This window comes from Pelobates fuscus, chromosome 6 (genome assembly GCF_036172605.1).
Source record: "Pelobates fuscus isolate aPelFus1 chromosome 6, aPelFus1.pri, whole genome shotgun sequence".
NCBI lineage: Eukaryota > Metazoa > Chordata > Amphibia > Anura > Pelobatidae > Pelobates > Pelobates fuscus.
The window spans coordinates 68326172-68346035 of NC_086322.1; the positions used below are offsets into that span (position 1 = coordinate 68326172).

The 19864-nt window shown below is 36.3% G+C and overlaps 1 protein-coding gene across 9 annotated transcripts in view; it reads left to right on the plus strand.

The window, feature by feature from the left end:
• Positions 1-19864, plus strand: part of SLIT2 (slit guidance ligand 2) — a 233067-nt gene that overhangs the window by 187594 nt on the left and 25609 nt on the right. For 4 of the 9 annotated variants that reach the window (XM_063457821.1, XM_063457823.1, XM_063457822.1 and 1 more), the window contains 13 exons: positions 3888-3905; positions 5456-5606; positions 5976-6050; positions 8118-8261; positions 10755-10898; positions 13050-13216; positions 13658-13790; positions 16158-16226; positions 16504-16575; positions 17042-17113; positions 17890-17961; positions 18309-18472; positions 19417-19449. In XM_063457821.1, coding sequence (XP_063313891.1) covers positions 3888-3905; positions 5456-5606; positions 5976-6050; positions 8118-8261; positions 10755-10898; positions 13050-13216; positions 13658-13790; positions 16158-16226; positions 16504-16575; positions 17042-17113; positions 17890-17961; positions 18309-18472; positions 19417-19449 — 1314 coding nt within the window. The remainder of the gene's footprint in view (positions 1-3887; positions 3906-5455; positions 5607-5975; positions 6051-8117; positions 8262-10754; positions 10899-13049; positions 13217-13657; positions 13791-16157; positions 16227-16503; positions 16576-17041; positions 17114-17889; positions 17962-18308; positions 18473-19416; positions 19450-19864) is intronic. The other 5 variants (XM_063457825.1, XM_063457827.1, XM_063457828.1 and 2 more) reach the window with 3 other exon arrangements.

Genomic DNA, 19864 nt, shown 5'->3' on the forward strand with positions numbered 1-19864 from the left:
GTGTCAACAATACTGTTGTGGACAACAGCAGTATGAAAAGAAAACTGATCTGAGAGAGTTGTGCCTGCCTGGCTACTTTTGGAATTCTGCTCTTGTTGATTTCATCCTTTCACACTTGTTCTTGTTAACATTGATGCTGCTAGCATTGGTAAAAATTTACATTTTGCAGGTCATGTGATTTGTGGTTTCTTAAGACCTTGTTTCATCTAGAAATGAACTCTTGTCTGACACTTCATGTAGGTCCCCAGATGACTCTTATGTTTAAGTCACCCTGTACCCATTATAGGTGTAGTGGGTGTAATGTAATGTTATGTTCTGCGTAATCTCCTGTCTGCCTGCGGGGCGTGTGCTGTGCCACTTGCTGGTTGTAAATGTGCCTGTAACAGTTATGTGCAGCGCCAGCTGTTGGTTGCAATGTTTTTTTGCACTACCTGTATAGCATGGCTAATTAATTTGCATGTTCAACTAGATTTACATATTATGGTTTATGCAGGCAGGGGACATATTTCTTCTTAGTATTTGTCTTCTCAACCCATTATAGTTATGGTATTGTGTTATATAAGTCCCTGTATGATTTCCGATATTATTTTTTTCATATGTATTGTATTGAGTGTGTCACCATAAGGGTAATGTAATGCGGATAGGGGCTAGTCCCGAGTGTAAATAAAAACTTGTGTTCTAGTTCGATTGGAAACTGTGTATCCTGCATGGTTTGTTTGGGGATTCCAGTAGCAGAGCGTTGGGGTCTGCTTACTGGCTGTACTGGTGCCTGGTCCTGGAACATGTTCAGAAAGAGCTAGGCCTGAGAGCTGCAAGTGCCTTTGTAAAGGCATTATGTGGAAGCAGTGCAGGTAGAGTGGTTGATACCTGCCTGGGAGAAGGACAAGCCAAGAGGTCGAAACCTGCCTGGCAGAAGCTGGAAAAGCAGAGTGGTCACTACCTGAATGGAAGGAGCAGGCGTTGGCCAATAGGCCCGTGCACTGAGACCAGCCAGTGGGGAAACAGATTGACCCCTCTCTAATGTGGCAGACCCACATTCCCGGTGGCAATCCAAGGTTTTAGACCTCAATATAAATGTAAAAGCCATATAGTGTTTGACCAAATTAATAGATAACTGTGGTCAACCGAAGATTGACTTACTATATTTTGCGCAACAGAGGCTTGTTTGAACAATTGTCTAGGTCAGCTCTGCTGTTACAGTCTCAATGCTGATTGGGAAAAAACAGGTTTACTTTCCAAACAGTGTATTCTAGTTAACTGAAAACTGAACTGCAACACAGTGACTAAAACAGCAGATTTGAGACATATGCAGCAAATCAAAAAAAGTCACAGCTTGACTATTTTAATCTGAATATTGTAGCCCAGGTTACAAGTCACCACAATTTATTGTCGAGTGATTAAACCAACTCTGTATTATTTAGTAGATATGCAGTGGGCAAGTTTCGAACTGTTTGTACATTAAACGTCAGATTGCTTAGGAACAAGGCTGCATGCACAAAAATATTTTCAAGGCCAATAGATGCTGTGCTTTTTCACATTAGAATTCTGTTACATTCTGTGTGAGAGAATGGGAAAACAGGATTAACGTTAAACCTTATTATTGGTGCCTCGTCACCCCCACAACGCAAAAATATGGTTAGTTTGGGTGCCGTAGTCATTTTGTATGCCACACTGACCAAACATAAAGCTGTATTCTAAGCACTATGAATACTGCTTAAGTGCAGGCTTTAAATGTCTAAATCCCCTTCATGTTCCTGGCATGTGGTAATGTGCTCTGTGGGATATGGGTATCTTTTATTCCCTGTATAATTCATAATCAGACAGATTTTTATGTCTGTGCTCGATAAAGTAAGCAAGCCTCAAACTATGTGACCACAGGATGCAAACAACAAAGAATCACAGGAAGTAAAAGATGTAATATTTACAGTTCTAACCGAACAGTGAATTTATTATAAAGTTTTTTTCTTTTACAGTGCTTTTAATTCCATGGAATAGTTTTGTTCATAACCCTGGCTCAGGGGAATCGCTAAGAGCCAAATGATTAGGGTGAGAAGGATTTGTTCGAAATACGAAAGATTTGAAATCACAGGAAAATATTATTAAGAACAAGCTAACAGAGAAGAAAATAACAAAAATAGCATGGAGAAGGAATTTAGAATGGTCTTGAGATAAGTTTTTACTTCAGCCTGGTCCACCTCTTCTGACGTTACTCCTGCTCGCTGGACAGGGAGGGAGGTCAGAGAGGTGGGACAGGGCTGGTATAGAGGGGGCGGCGTTCTGCTATTGGCTGCCTGGCTCTAGCATGATGTGCATGCTGGTGTCGGACAGAATATTGCACAGAATTGGACTCTAGGTCAGTGCTGGCTAATGGTTCCCCCTATGATGCTGCTGGAGGTGATTACAGAGGGGTTATTCTCCATACATGCAGTGTTTTCATAGTGAAACGCTCCACATACAGACTCCAGACACCATGACCATATTGCTGAAGTGGTCATGGTGCTTGGAGTAACCCTTTAAAACAATGCTTTATCTAGTCTGCTTCATCTAGTTCCTTAGAAGTAGTTCACTTATGTTTGCTAGTAATTTTTGGTGGTGAATGACTTTCACTTCCAGTCAATATTGTGGTAATTGATGCACCAGACAACCTTGGTGGCTACTTGTCCTTCCCTTTTAGTGTTTTTAATGACTATAACATCACTTGCGAGGAGTATTTTGTATGACATTGGGCCAAGCAGTCTAGATTTGAAAGAATAATCAATGGAGAGTACAGTGGAATTGTGTTATTGTACCAAGAAAATACATGATAAAACCAGATATGTCCTGGCTATAGTCATGCAACAGCTACTGTAAGCTATGCATCCCATACTTGGTGGACCACATTTAGAAAAATCACCCATCTTGGACTGTGAAATATCATGATTCAAAATACCTAGTTGTTTTCTACATGGAGTATAGTCCTCATTATTTTATTATGTGGGACCTTCGATACTTATACTAAATATTACATAGTATGTTTATTGAAGTAGTATTCATCACTGATTGACTGATTTAAAGATTTTTAGGTGTCTACTAGAAAGAAAATACCATTTGTGATGGACACAACCCTTTATCCATTTTGTTATACTCTGGTACAAAGTACCAAGTGCTGACAGCCATTTTTATACATTCATGTCTATAAACCTAAATCGAATTCGAACACATGCCAGAAAAGACTATCCCTTCATAGAGTTCTTAAACCCTAATAGGACAAAAGAAGCAAATGGTCTTAGCCTTCCATAGTTGTACTTGGCCCATACTCTTTGGGGGAATCTTGAGTAATGAAGGCACATTTAAAGTATCTCCATCATCTTTCCATGAATTTAGAAAAATAAGTGTTCCCTTTTTAACATTTTGTTCTATGTGTGCTGTGTTTCTAAACACATGATGAATACAAGAGCATATGCTGCTACCTTTCTGTAGGCCTTTCAGTTGTAAGTATACTTTTTTTTTTAACCAATTGTTCTTTTAGCACCATATTTTACAAAACCATTTGAAATAGTGAAACGCACTAAAGAATCAAATTCGTAGGAAAAAAAATAAAACATAAATATGAGATATGTCAAGTGTTTTCAATCTACTTGCCCGATTTCTGATTCTCAGCATCCATCACTAACATGCCCTCGTTTGATGTTTGTTGTACTAACTCTGTGATATGTTTCCTGATTCTTATCACTATATCCAGAATACTCTGATTCTCACTTATTCTTCTGTTCCAGTTGTAAGGTATATTTTTCCTCTTTCGAGTTGAGTGCCTTTCCTCCCCGAATCAAGCCAGTATTGTGTATTTTGACAGTATGTTTATTTGCACTGTCTTGTTCTTTTCCTTCTCCTTACCTTTACTTTTGCAGGAATTCATCATTTGGGATGTAAGTAAGATTTATTGTCTGAAAGTAAACACCTCTTCTGATTCCTAATCTGCCTTTTTTTTCCCAATCCCAGTATTCTTCATTATCCCAAAGGATGCACACTTCTATGTGATATTTACCATTAAAGCATCAGTCCTGCTTTTTTCATAGTTAGGAGTAGACAGTTTGTTCTGACCTTATATATGTCCAGAGATAGTTGACATTTTTTTCCATCCTTTTATAAAATCATTGTTTTTTGGGTGACTCTACAACCTTTTAGTATGACTCATATATCACATTAAGTTATAGCGTATGTTCTGTTAATTTTCAGTACTTACTAGTATTTATATCAGTAGAACTTGTGCTTTAATGATGAACTCCTTGTGTTGATTTATCCATGTCCAATGTCCACTAATGTCCATGTTGTGCAAATCAGAAGAAAAAAATCTGACTTTTTTTTCCTCAGTCTTTCCTTGTGTTTCTGTTTATAACTCATCGTGCCACAGGGATGTTCATCCTGGTATACTCTTGAGCCCTTGTAACAGTGATAGTCAACGTATGTGGTACTACTGTTGAAGTCATAGTCCACAGCAGCTTTAGAGCTGGAGTTAGCTATCTCTGTTGTTGCACGCAAGGAGTTTAGCTCCCCTCCTCATGATGTTGCAATAGCAGTATACATTCCATTATGAGAATTCCCTTCTGCATACAGCAGTACACAACATTATACTGTTTTATCTCTTCCTGTACGAATAATTTTCCTTTGGTCCTTTCCTTGGCCTAATGGATTCACTTATGATAACCAAGCGAGATTTTCTGTTGTGCTTGATCTAACCATGTGGTTGTGAGGTATGAGTAAAACATGGTTCTTTCAAGCACCATGGAACGTCACGCGGCTTTCTACAGCATGGCAAGCTGCTGAGGCCTGTGTAAATATGTGACAATTAAGCCTCAATGCTGGTGAAGGGAATAACTCTTTGCAGAGCAACGAACTGCTAGTCCTTCCTTCATCAACAAGGTTTGGAAGGTATAGGACTTTAACCACTAGACTAGAGCATAATGTACTCTGCAAACACTCGGTCTGGTTCAGAACAGGTTTATGAAAACCGTGACGTAATTGCCCTATCACTATCTGATGTTCAAACCAGAAGAGTTTACTATAGTTAGCCTATTTCCAATGATAACACGGCATTGTTGGCTAAAGTGAAAGTACAAGCAATGACCTTCCCAAATGTAAAAACTAAAAAGATTTATGACCATTTAATATACAAGCAACCAAGTGCTGATTTGATTGTAGTAAAAGTGTCATTGAACAGGACCAGCAGATACAACAGCTGTGAAAAGCTTTTCATTTTTGTGATTCTGTCGTGCTGACCCAATTGTGTTCCTTTACTTTCCAGCAAGTGTTCTTCTGCGTCCCAAACCTTGTATTTTGTTGTAGTACAAGAATATAACCCAAAATGTCTCCTGGACCCATTTTTCCCTTTTTCTATTTTGTGCTGTGAATGATTGAGGACCATTTTTGACTAACCCTCATGCACTAGTTTGACTGTTAGTTTCTAAATATTTCCCAGGCACAGAAGATTACCGAGCCAAGTTGAGTGGAGATTGTTTTGCTGATCTAGCCTGCCCAGAGAAATGTCGCTGTGAGGGAACAACTGTGGACTGCTCCAATCAGAAGCTCACAAAAATCCCAGATCACATTCCTCAGTACACTGCGGAATTGTAAGTGTGAAACAAACAAATATGACAGGGTTATGTACTAAAGTGAGAATTCAAATTGAATTTCAAGTGTGAGGCTAGAGTAGCTGGACTGGCAATTATTTACTAAATGTTTTAACATCTCACATAGAGATTAATTGAAGGCCGTATGCACAATTTATACCACCTGGTTTTCATGCTGAAGAGCAAAAATTACCACCTTTTTTTAAAAAGCAAAATATGCTGCTATTATTATTGATCCAATAAAGGAGTCACAATATAATTGACTGTTATAAACTTTATATGACGTGAGTGATTTTTAGGTAGGGTGTTTGTGTGTGTACGTGTGTGCATGTATGTACGTAAATACTTTTTGTTTTATTTTCCGTGTAGGCGTCTCAACAACAATGAGTTCACAGTTCTAGAAGCAACTGGTATCTTCAAGAAGCTTCCTCAGCTAAGGAAAATGTAAGTGAGCTTTTTAAAATATATACACACTCAATTTGTATGCATTTACATGTTTCATGAATTACTTTTAACGACCAGACCATTCAGATTCAATATTTGACCCAGCAAGCACTGTCACGTGACATGTCATCTTGCAAACATTGACTTATGCTGGCAGATTGTAAAGGTCACTTTAACCCGTAAACCCTTCTAGATTCTAGAACATCAGACAGGTTCTAGCAAACACAGTGGAGTATTCAGAGAGCTGGTCTTTTGTGTTCAAACTGCAGGGATCTCAGAAGCTTTAGGAGTTCAAACTAATTTCAGTTTCTATTTCTATCCCCAAACCATATAGTTCTCAGCTTGTTCAATACATTCTTTGACACTGCACTTCATTAAACTTCCATTTAAAATATCAAAACGACATTTTAAGGTAATTTAATTGATGGCTTATCTACATCCGTTTAGTCCCCAGTTCATGTCCTTAGGACTATTGTTCCCTGTATTGCTGAGATTTTTACTTTGTGCCTTGGACCAAATTAAATTTTTATGTCTCTTTACAAACTTAAAGTGAAACCTAGGTTCACAGTCACTAAGCAGGTCGACTTCAGTGATCCATCAAGGAAATCTGAACATTCTAGCTTGAGACACTTTTTCTTCCCAAAACACAATAAAACATCAAAAAGTCCTTGGATACATAAATCATAATCCAATGTTTAACTTGGCTTTTAGCATTTGATCACAAGGCCAACAAAAATAGATTTTTGTTTATTTTCTCCCACTCTCTGCTTGTGGCATATTTAAAATGAATGTCAGCTAGCATGTTTCAAAGTAATTATGCAAACGCCGAGAACAGAAAAAAAATCTAATATTGAGCTTATTTCAATGTATTTATAGTGTAGAAATTCATCTTAGTCACCTGGAGTGTTGACTTTTTCAGAACAGCTTACTTTTTCCATTGCATTCCTTCTACGGCTGGTCACAATTTAGCTGCATTTGCTGGCCGAGGTCAATATTTTTGCATAAAATGAGTTTATAGCAGAATTTAGCTGTAGTGTTCATTTACTTGAAAAACTAAAATATTCACGGAAAAACAAATTAACATGAAGTATACAAATTAACATAAAAATGTGTTTTAATATATTTTTCTTAAATATCACTGTCCCTCTAGGTATTGGATGTCATATTTATACAATATAGTGATCAAAATTGTGCTAAAACAGATAACTTGCTCCCATAAGACATTTCCAAACTGATGCCTTTTTTTGTATCTAATACCTACATAGTTCATAAGCTGCAATCTTCCATTGTATGGCCACTAAAAAGGCTAGTGTCTTGACCATGTTTATATCTGTAGCCTGTTAAAACATAGGCCTTGATTTAATATTTTTTTTTCATGTTTTTCAAATTATTTATTATTCTTGGATAAACTTTTTTTTCTTTTTTTTCTAAATATTAGAAAAAAACTAAAACTGATATATAGAAAAATATGAGAATATTAAAACAATTTTCAAAATATTCAATAATTATTCAAGTTTATCCAAAAATATTAAATAATTGTAAAAGCTTATAAAATTGTTAGATATTGATTCCACAATAAATGTCAGAAACGGGTATCATAGTTATACCTGGAAAGTGTAAACACACCTCTTCCACTACCTCCCCTAGCATGACACAGAGGGCACAGTCCTGCACACATGGGATTTCCCAGCCTCGCCAGACATATACAAAAAATGGAAGTGGTTGAAAGATGCCAGTTTAGGGGTAGTATTGAGCAGGAACTGGAAACTGAGCTTCAATCCAATTTCTCCATAGTAGCTTCCATCAATGGATGATTTCCTAACAAACCAAGAGTCACTTTTTTATATATGTTTCCAATATAATAACTGTTTATCGGCCTTGATATCTACATGGATAGTTTGTGTGTATAATATTGCATTAAATAAAATATCAGAATTCCTAAACTACAAATTTGCAGAGCACCCTAAAAAAGGTAGTCTATATTTGAGTTAACATGAATAATAATAATAACGGCATGTATTAAAATATATCTATGCCACAATTCCACTGCTTTTGTCTTATTTCTAGAAACTTAAGCAACAACAAAATTACCGATATCGAAGAAGGAGCATTTGATGGAGCAAATGGAGTCAATGAGCTAATATTGACCAGTAATCGCATAGAAAATGTTCGCCACAAAATGTTCAAAGGTCTCGAGGGACTAAAAACACTGTAAGTATTTTTTGTGAATATTTTCCAGTTCTCTGATTGTATACATTACAGGTATATTTGTCATTTTATTATAGATGACTTAGCTAACTATAATCAAGCATTTACAAATATTTACTATCCATCCTGTTACTATCATTCCAATTAGCACCTTTAATTTCTGCATATTTTCCTTCCATGTATCTTACTGTCAAGGCCTATGAGCAATAAACTAATAAATACATTTTAGAATCCACTAAAAGGTTGTTGAACACAAATGCAAAACAATTCTCACAGAATTTAAAAAGATGATTCATTAAATAAATTTAAAAAAAAAGTGATTTATAAAAAATATATTTGTGTTTAGCATAAATTCTTGATGTCACTAGGAATAACTGTCTGGGCTCTGGTAGACTACTGTGACTGTAACCACTACTAAATCTCAGTTAAAATATGTGTATGTGCCTATGTTCTGGTAGAATGATGTGGCTATACCATCTGACCAACCTCTGAAGACTAAACTGTCTGTAGCATCTACTGAACCTCTGAAAATGTATATGCTTATAACATCTGCCCAATCTGTGGAAACTGAACATTAATGTGACTGTAACAGCGAGTGAGTCTATTTTCCTTTCGGGTCCTAGCAAACATCAGTGTGATGCAGTGTACATAATAATTACCTTGGCTTGGTGTATCCTGAGTATTGATTATAGACCTTGCCTTCCTGTACTGTTTGAATGATACAGGAAACCAATAGGCAAAATCATTCCTCAGGTTTTTGCCACAAACAATGCATGTGCATATTGGTTCCTAAAGACAATCACAAGTACTATAGGGGAAACATTGTAACCATGGCATCAACTCTACTGCATAATATTCATATCATACTTCTAGTATGCTCATAATAAAACGTTTAGTCAATAACTGGCTATATATTGAAACCAGTGGCGGAACTACCGCGGTCGCAGGGGTCACAGCTGCGAACGGGCTTGACACTACAGGGTGCTCGGCTGCCCTGCGACCCCTGCGACCATGTGTTTTGGCCCCGGCCATGCGGTAGATCCGCCGGGGCCGCAAATTAAGGGGCCTGTCGGGTGGCCCATGCTGTTGGGGCCACCCGATGGCTATGGATTTCCAGGGGGCCCGGTCAGCGCTGCGGTGCTTTAACAGCGCGACCGGGCCCCCTGTGATGACATCAGAGCTGGGAGGAAGTTACTATGCTCAGGTTAGAAAATAAAATGGTTCATGTATATACAGGAATATACAAACAATAGTTAAGAAGATATGTACTTATGTTTTTCTCTCTTTAATATTTAGCTATTTTAAACATGTTGCTTATATTATTCATTTTTTGCTGGTTTTATATAATGGCTGGTTAACAATAACCCTGTAAACAGATGCAGCCTAGAGGTAGATCTGCGGCCCAAATGTGAACTTAGTTTGGCCCCATTTCTACTTAGAACTTTATGCTCTCGGTTAACATTAATGGCAGAAGAAAAACATCTTTATTATGCCTACTTATTATTCCTATGAAGACGTGCTTGTATTTTCTACACTGTTCAATATAGCAGTGTTCTCCCATGCTGATACTATTACATTTTGCAGTTGAGATGCTGATGCATTTTAACCTCTAAGGACCATCTCGATGAAGTGAACCCTGCAATGTGAAACATTACAGTTATGAAGAAACCGAAACATTTATATTGCAGGGTTAAAGGGACCCTCCAGTGCCAGGAAAACAATCCATTTTCCTGGCACTGGAGGGTCCCTCTCCCTCCCACCCCCTAATCCCCAGTTTCTGAAGGGGTGAAAACTCCTTCAGTCACTTACCTGAGGCACCGCTCCTCCTCTGTATATAGGCAGCCACTAGAGGTGGAGTTAACCCTGCAAGATAATTATTGCAGTTTATAGAAAACTGCAATAATTACACTTGCAGGGTTTGGAGTAGTGGGAGTTGACACCCAGACCACTCCAATGGGCAGAAGTGGTCTGGGTGCCTGGAGTGTCCCTTTAAGCACACCTCTAGTGGCTGTTTACCAGGCAGCCACTAAAGAATGCTTCCTTTACAATGACCAAGTGAAATTCCGTCACATGACCAAATGCAACTCACAGGAAAGCACTAAATTCAATGCTGTCCCATGAGAAGCATTTGATTGGATGCGCATGCGGCACTTGCTGCACATGGGCTTCACATCTCCAAATGCTCCTGTATGAGGAGCATTGGATTGTATGAATGCCTGGAATGTGATGCCTCCACAATGACGTTGCAGGAGGCACAGGGCAGCAGTAAAGAGGAAGTCTTGTTGCAGGAGAAAATGTAAGAAAAAATGATTTTACTAATCTTTCTAAAACACGGAAGGAGGATACTGTAGTGTTAGGAATACAGTTTTTTTTTTTAAGTATAACATGGGAGTACTAGTATAATGTCTTTCAATATCAGTCCATAAAAGAAATGCCTGTTAGTTCATCGAGGTTCTTTCTAATAATATTGCTGTTCTGTTCTCCTTTTTATTTTAGGATGTTAAGAAGCAATCGCCTTAGCTGCGTCAATAATGACAGTTTCACCGGCCTGAGTTCTGTCCGTTTACTGTCCCTCTATGACAATCAGATTATTACGGTGGCACCTGGTGCTTTTGATACTCTCCATTCATTGTCCACCCTGTAAGTAAAAATTTCAGTCTACTTTTCCTCTCAATCTAAATATAACAGGGCTCCTTGTCAAGCGCATAACTACACAGAGAGGGCCCCGTGCTATCTCCCCTTTTAATAATATGTATATAAAGAGAAACTCACTTGACTGAGATATATACCCCAATATTTCATGATATACATATGGAAGGTCAGATATTACAAATAAAGAAAATAATAAAGATTTAATTAAAGGGAAATATGTGTACAATATGGCAAGGAAAATTTAACTATTATGGAGTACAAAATGTCATATCATAGGCATTGCAAGTGAATACTATACTTTCAACTTGCCAAAACAGACAAAAATAAAGGGGCACAAAATCAGCAGTCTATATTAAAATAATTTTGGAAAAATCTTTTCATTGAGTGTTTATGGCCACAATAATGTAATAAAGATAAGTTAGACTCAGGATTGCCATCCATCCATTACATTTCTTGCCCACAAATAGGATGACATTTTAAACATAGCATTTTGGGCCAAAAGGTGAAAATATCTAATTTATATACTAATATGTTGTACTTAATATCAAAGTTATATATGTCGTACTATTCTGTTTTAAATTGGAAAGTGTTTTACTTTATATTGAATAATATTGCATTTATTGGAACTTTTTTTTTTGCATTCGATAAAAATTTTAATGAAGATGCATTTTCTTTTTTTTGTAAAATCGGTTTGTGAAAATGTATTTTAAAAAGATTTAATCCAGCAGATAATTTTTTCCCAGTAACATACACTGGCTAGTGCAGCCCTTCTGCTTTTGTCTCTACGAAATGTGACATTGTGCACTTAAAGACTAATTTGGGCAAATTAAAGATGGCATGTTTATGAAGGGTAGAATTGCCAGTAGGCATAAATGAAGTGATGAGATGCCAAAGGTAACACAGATAGCAGGTAAATTCATTTTTATAAGTGGCATGTAATCAACTTGGCTGTCAGTTTAGGTTAGAAAGCCATTCTCCGGAGCAGCAGAGAGATGACGAATGAATGAAATTGCAGATGTCCGTTAAATCCCGTAATAAAAAGGATTCCCTGTGTCATATTACAGCATTGTGTGTAGGGGGTGGATTGATTGCAAGTCAGACATGGTCTAAATATTAATTTTAGCTCATTAAATGAGCTGGACAGGATTCACAACGTAAGCTAATACTACAGGATAAATATTGAGCGTGTGAAATGTTGAATGGAATTTAAGGACATGTTATTTTTAAATGGGGGAAAACCTTTGTGCTTGTATTACATTAAATACTTTCTGTGCTCGACTTCCAGTTTTAATGTTTATAGGGATATTAGTAAGATATTAGGAGAATTATTACATCTTTGTGTTTATTTAGGTATTCCTAAAGTTATCCTTTGTGAGGGTTACATTAAAATTGCAAATCATTCCCTGACTGATGTAATAACTATTCCTATCAGTGTTTGATCTCACTTCGTATAAGGGTTACTTAGTACTACTTCAAATTGAATATTAATTTGGAGATTACTCTGTCCTGCTTTGATTAGTTTTTTTTTGGTAAACTATCCTCTTATTTAGTAGACATTTCAAGTGAAAAAATTTTTGGGGAATATAGAGAAAATTGTTAGGGAATTCTACTAGATTATACAGACTCTTCCTACATCAGTAGATAATTCAGCTACCTGCAGTAATGGTCACTATAATCTAGTGAGCTAGTAGTTTTTCTAAAAAATAATAGCTATTTGGTGTTTGTAGGGTCGTACAAAGACATTGAGTATATTACACGCATACTCCCAAAGTCATACTTAACCAGTTACTTAGAAACTTAAACCATGGACACTTCCACTAACTAAAGAGCAAGGTGTGAAATCATCAGTGGAACTGTAGGAAATGTTAGAAATGAACAATGGTAATTTACAACACTTCGCTCTTAAACCCTTTAACAAACATTCCATTTGGTTCCTTTTTTTTTCTGGAGATACATTTCCTTTAGGAGTAATGCTAATTGAGTTTTAAGCCCAGTCCATTTTGTTTATAGATTTTTGTAAATCTTTTTTTCATGTATGTTTTTCTGTTTTTTTTCCATAGTTGTTTTTTGTTTGTTTTTGTTTTGGTAACTTACCTAATTTGCGCAACCTAACAATACATTTTCCACATACGACCACAGGAATCTTCTGGCAAATCCCTTTAGTTGCAATTGTCACCTGGCCTGGTTGGGTGATTGGCTCCGGAAGAAACGTATTGTTACAGGAAACCCTAGGTGCCAGAAGCCCTATTTCCTAAAAGAGATTCCCATCCAGGACGTGGCCATTCAAGACTTCACCTGTGATGACGGTAAGAAGTTAAATAAGGCAGTTAGCATTTTTTTGTGATGACGGTAAGAAGTTAAATAAGGCAGTTAGCATTTTTTGTTTTATTAAGTAATGATAAGTTATAACGTTCATTTATACCAAGTTATGTATAACTGTGAATATGGATAGCAAGCTTACTGGACTTGCTACTCCCATTCCAATATCTTAATTCACAAAACTGCTGAATTATGAAAAGACTTGCTACTCCCATTCCAATATCTTAATTCACAAAACTGCTGAAGGATGAAAAGACAGCTAAACCATCATTCCTACTGTTATTTTTATATCTGTGTTTGGAACTTTGTATGATGTCATGATTTGAAGGTTAGCTTATCTGCTTAGACTTGTCTAGCTGACACGCCTCCAAATAACGCAAACCGCTGAGAAGTAACTAGCCTAATATAACTCTTTTTCCGTAAACTAGGAAACGATGACAATAGCTGTTCGCCACTTTCACGATGCCCAGCCGAGTGCACCTGCCTAGATACAGTGGTTCGATGTAGTAATAAAGGACTCAAAGCATTACCCAAAGGCATCCCAAAAGAGGTCACAGAACTGTAAGTAGCAAATACTTCATGCATTGTGATATGTTTTGTGTTTAACACAATGGACTTCCTCTAAACAAGATATACATGAGATTTAACAGGCCAAACATGCTTGGTTTGACATCCTGCCTCTTATGCATTATAATTATAATAAATCAGCAAAAAATAACAACAAACAACGTGGGCAAATTGTAAAACACAAAAAAAAAGTGAATGTGTGTAACCGCTTGCAGTTTCACTCATTAACCTTTTGTGCTTTGCATCTCGGGGCTTTTCAGAAATGTATCATTATCATCATTATATCATTGGCAAAAACCAGAGATGATGGCTTTCCATTAAGACTAACCGCTTTTTCGTGGATCCAACTAATTCCATCATTTTGGCAGAGAAAGAACTTTTGGCAGTAAAAACACAAATAAAGAAAATTATTTTTCCAGATAATGTATTGCAATTGTTATTGCACCCCATCATGTATATTTTACTTAGCTTTAATTTTAAGGATTTATTTTTTTGTGCTTGACCCCACACAAATCATTAGAATTTTATCTAGGAAAAAATGATTGCCATCTTTGAATTTTGTTTTATATTATTTTTCATAAAATGTAAAAATGTATTTGTTTCTTATTTCTGCATTTTTACAAGCAACTAAAAATAGGTTGAAAAAAAAACAACTTATTTTATTCCAATAGCTAAGCAAAACTACATTACGTGTAATTCGGGTGTTCTTCTATGTGGGGTTCGTGACTTGATGCAATTTGATTGGCACAATTTATCATGACTTATGATGGAGCAACATGTCCTGTGCCTGAACTTTGAGTCTAGTTTAGAAAAATTAAAATCATAAAGATTTTGACGTGAGCTGCATCAGCGCCAAGAAGATTTTTATTTAATTTAAACTGCAAATGAAAGTCTAAACACTCAAAGGGGGAGAGACACAGGGTGGAAGGAAACAATTTAAAGTAAAAATTAAAGAAAGGTAAATGTTGCCAGTTGTAATCAATGTACCTTTGTACAACAGCTGGATCACTCGTTTCACTATTTACGTTACCTTGTCAAAATTGTGTTTCGGGTTTAACTTTATATAAATGTTATAGTTTCTTGGACATCAAACTCAATTTATTTGAAATCCTGAGATATTTTTAGCAAATTCAGGAAAGTAATGTGAAATATTGATTGGAACATCTGAATCCAAGCATTTTGGAAAAATATATACAATGACATTTAGCCCTGATTTTATGTAATTCTAGAAATATTTAGGTAAGTCTGAGCACAAGTTGTGTTATTGGTAATGCCAGCTGACACAGAGGTAAATCAGTAAAAACATTTACTAAGTATCATTGATGTCCCTCTCTTTAGGAGTTTTGGAATTCTGAGAATAGAGAGGTAACCCCTGTTTTACAGATCTGCCATTCATCTACCTGAAAGAGACCATATACGAATATTAAACAGTCAAATTATACTTATCTGGACGGGAGTTGTAGGCACAGTAGTGTGCCTATATTTATGTTTTTTGGATTACCAGCTATCTATCAAATTGTTTGTCCACAGACTGAACAATGGTCAGCTTGAAATATAGGTAGCAATGGCGGCTCATGGACTTTTTGGGAGCCAGACTTAAAGGAACACTATAGTGTTTAACCCACCATTTAGGTGGCTTGCCCCCCCCCTTAGTCTCCTTATAAAAGTTTAAAACTCACCTTATTTCCAGCTTTGCGCAGGTCTGCCGGCACTGGTTTCGCTCACTTTATGACATCATCAAAATGGCCGACTTTTAGCCAATCCAATGCTTTCCCATATTGGATTGGCTAAAATCGGCAAGGAGGAAGGAACAAATGCAGTTTTTGCCAATCAGGATCTCCTAATAGAGATGCATTGAATCAATGCATCTCTATGTGGAAAATTCAGCTTCTCCATGCAGAGCGTGGGGACGCTGAACGGCAGTGCTGCCTACTGTGTAGCCCTAAGCCAGGAAGCACCTCCAGTGGCCATCTAAGGAGTGGCCACTTGGAGGTGTCCCTAAGGGCAATGTAAACACTGCCTTTTCTCTGAAAAGGCAGTGTTTACATGAAAATGCCTGAAGGGAGCTATTATACTCATCAGAACAACCTCATTAATCTGTAGTTGTTCTGGTGACTAGAGTGTCCCTTTAAACAGTACACATCCAGACTACTATCATCATGATCACTTCTAAATGCAAATGTGGGCATGGACGTTGGAGTAACCCTTGAATAAAAAAATAAAAAAATACTGCTTGCTGCACAGATTATTATACTCACTGCTTCCATTTGAGTTCATTTTTTTTCCAGTGTTCTCTTAATATTATGTCCTTACAGAAACAAAGTATAGTCAGAGTGAATAATTATACCTTTCATGTTTTAGGTATTTGGATGGAAACCAGTTTCCTCTTGTGCCAAAGGAACTGTCTAGTTATAAGCACTTGACCCTTATGTAAGTATCTAGAACCATTTCTTTTTCTAGTTTTTCAAAATAATTCGAATTATTTTCATCCTCGATTCTCATTATGTTGCTGTTGTATCTACTTTGTATCTATTTTGGTTTTGGGAAAACCTTATGCACTGCGGGCTACTTACTCAACCAATGAAAATGCGTTCTAAAATATAATTCCATTTAGGTAAAAATATCATTGGGTTTTATCACTAACCATACTCGATCTTATTAGATAATATTAAACTGTGTGTGTTTTTTTTTTTTTTTTATCTTTCAGTGATCTAAGCAACAACAGGATAAGCACTCTGTCTAACCACAGCTTCAGCAACATGACCCAGCTTCTCACCTTGTAAGCATGCAAAATGTAGCACAGAAACATGCAGTATGCCTATTGCAACACATTAAGTTCTACTTGCATTGCACCATTTCTACTTTGTATGTAAAACAATGTGTAGCGTTTGGAGAATTAACAAACAAATTGCTAATTTTAATCCAAAACAGCTGAGCTGGAAAAAATAGCCTAATTGCAAGATTTTTGAAATTTATTTATTGTAGCTTAAACTATGCAATATTCCAGTCAATTCTTCACAATTTCCTATTTAGTGAAACAACCTGTATATTTATACTTTAACCCTCTCAACTCTTATAGGGAAAGATTGTATTTAAAGTACCAAGTAGTAACAGGGCAGTTTTAATCTTTTTTTTAAGTTAAGAACATCGGTATAGAGAATGCTACATAAAGTAGAATGTGAAATCAATTTTGTATAAAAGAAATTATTATTAACTGTTAATTAATATGTAATTTCTATTTTCAGGATTCTCAGTTACAATCGCCTACGTTGTTTCCCACTTCAGGCTTTTGATGGTTTACGATCTCTGAGACTCTTGTAAGTAATTTGGGCATTCCCTACACCTGACAAAACTTGACAAATAATCAAAAAATAAAGACAATGTTACGACCCATCCTCAGGGTCTTTGTTAAGCCTAGGTTCCAACCTACAATGTACAGCTCAAATACCCATTTAATTACAAGTAATGCCCTGTGAAGTGAACACTTAGCCTTTATCATAACATATAGCTAAGCAAGTACAAAGATAACAAAGAGCAAGCCTATTATAATACAAATGTACAAAACAATATATACATAATCCAATAAACTGTATCACAGTATGGAAAATGTAAGTAAAAAGTGTACAAAACTTTGACAACAATTAATTTTCCTGCATTATATATTGCATAAAAAGAAAACACCTGTAGCCATTCAAAGAAACACTTAACTTGATATTTTGTAGCAATCCAACTTTCAATTCAAATGTCTCCAATACATATATAATAAGGCAGAGGAAGAGAAAATGTATAATTAGGAACTGCAGTAGGACATAAAACCATAACATAAGAATTATGTTGAAAAACATACACTGATATAATCATAAGAATGGGGACTTGTCAAAAGCACCACACTGGTGGTGGCTACTGGCAGATTAAGGTTCAGAAGCTGAAGAGGACTGACTTGGTGAGAATAGCAGTAGATGCAATATGCAAAGACCTCAGACGGTGACAGAGCCACTTTAATCTGATTCCATATTGTAATCATGAATGTCAGTGTAATGTTACAGATATGAACATTTATACCAGTAACATGCTGTTTGTTTTAAATTTGCAGGTCATTACATGGAAATGATATCTCAACTATACCCCAAGGAGCGTTCAGTGACCTCTCAGCACTGTCACATCTGTAAGTTTGAAGGCATTTAAAAAATATTTGGGTAAATCCAAAAAACATCTTATACTATTTGTTACAAAAGTAGAACTGGTGTGTGTGTTCTATCTATCTATCTATCTCAAGACATTGTATCTGACACATCTACCTCTCAAAGGGTTAAGGACCTCTCGTTAGGAATATATAATTAATTGAAATGTCTTTTCTCTAAACGTTTTAAAATTGATTAGAACTGCTTTACAGACACAGCTCTCAATCTTAAATAGTGCATTTGAAAAGTTTCCATTTTAGGATATTGCTGAAAACATTTAGAGCTATATATATCACTTATTGTAATAAGTTCAAATTCTCTCTGGTTTCAGGGCTATTGGTGCAAATCCTCTGCATTGTGATTGCAACTTGCAGTGGCTTTCAGAATGGGTCAAATCCGAATACAAAGAACCTGGCATTGCTCGATGTGCGGGGCCAGGAGACATGGCTGATAAGCTTCTCCTCACTACTCCATCCAAAAAGTTCTCATGTTCTGGTAAGATTCTTCTACATGTATTCCATTTTATTTAACTGAGATAGTTTCTAATATCTGAATGATAATAAATGTGGGATATGCTATATAACTCCTTAAACCAATTTAGCTCCCAAGAAGGACTTGTTCAAACTTAGCAAGTGTCGTAAAAATAAAAATCTTTCAAAAGCTACATAAGACTATTTTTGCTGTTGCGTAGCCCAAGAACTTCTTTGTGGGCACAGGGAATTATGGGAGCATAATACCCATTGTTCAGCACTACAGTAACATATAATGGGGCAAGTAAAATGTAATGTAATGGTTATGATACCAGGTGTACCCTTGCCTGGTTCCCTGGAAATGAGCAAACCATTTAGTAATGGTTTGCCCTCACTTGGTTCCCCCGCCAAGGTCTGATACTTCCTGCTGGTCAAGTGACATAGTTCCAGGCTGGCTGGTAAAACTCCTATGATGCTACTGGAGGTGGAGTTACACCTCACAAAGCAGAGTGGTTAAATTTTTTATGTACAGGATTTCAAAACAAAATGCTGCACATATAGACTTAGGGCATCATGACCACTTCAGATCACTGAAGTGGCCATGGTGCTTTGAGTAACCTTTAAAGGATTAGAAGAGCAACATGACAAATGCTAAATTATAACCGCCCAGTGACTTAATATATTTTGGATAAAGGCAGTAAGAAATCTTAATTAGTACACCAAGAAGTGTCATTAACATTAATTAACACAATTACTAATTTGCCCTTTCTTCACAAATAATATGTAGCAACATTATCCTACACATGTATAGAGTGTTTAGTTTGTGTGACAGCCATCTGGACATATTTTAGGGCCAAATAGAAATTCTAAAACATATCATTTCTCTTCATTTTTTTCCTATTGTTTTATAAAATAATCTAACAACCTTTTCAATCTTTACTTTTGGTTTTGTTACAATCCTTGCCCTAGAAATTCCAGGGCCTTGTGGTTTTCCAATTGCAGGTAAGGGTTTAAAACCCCTTAAAGATGCAGTAATCACGTGTGAAAAAATGTACCTTCTGACCTTCCTTACATGTCTCCCAAGATAAATCTCCTAATCTTTGACACCCATGTTTTATCCCTGTCACTTGTCTTGTGGACTGGTTTCTAAAGGAGACAGATACAATTCTTTGTAATGTAACAGGTGACATTTAAATATTACCTGAATTTTTTACTGGGCTAATATATTTCTTTATTATTACTATAATTTATAAAACGCTAACATATACAATTTGATAACAAATACCGTTTTCATGCTAAAAGTTCCAATGTTCCAATGTATCAAACACATTAAATAAATCTAATGAAAATATGGTTTGTGCATTAGATACATTCTTAGTTGTTTCAGTTTACATCATTTTATCAATATGCCAGAAAC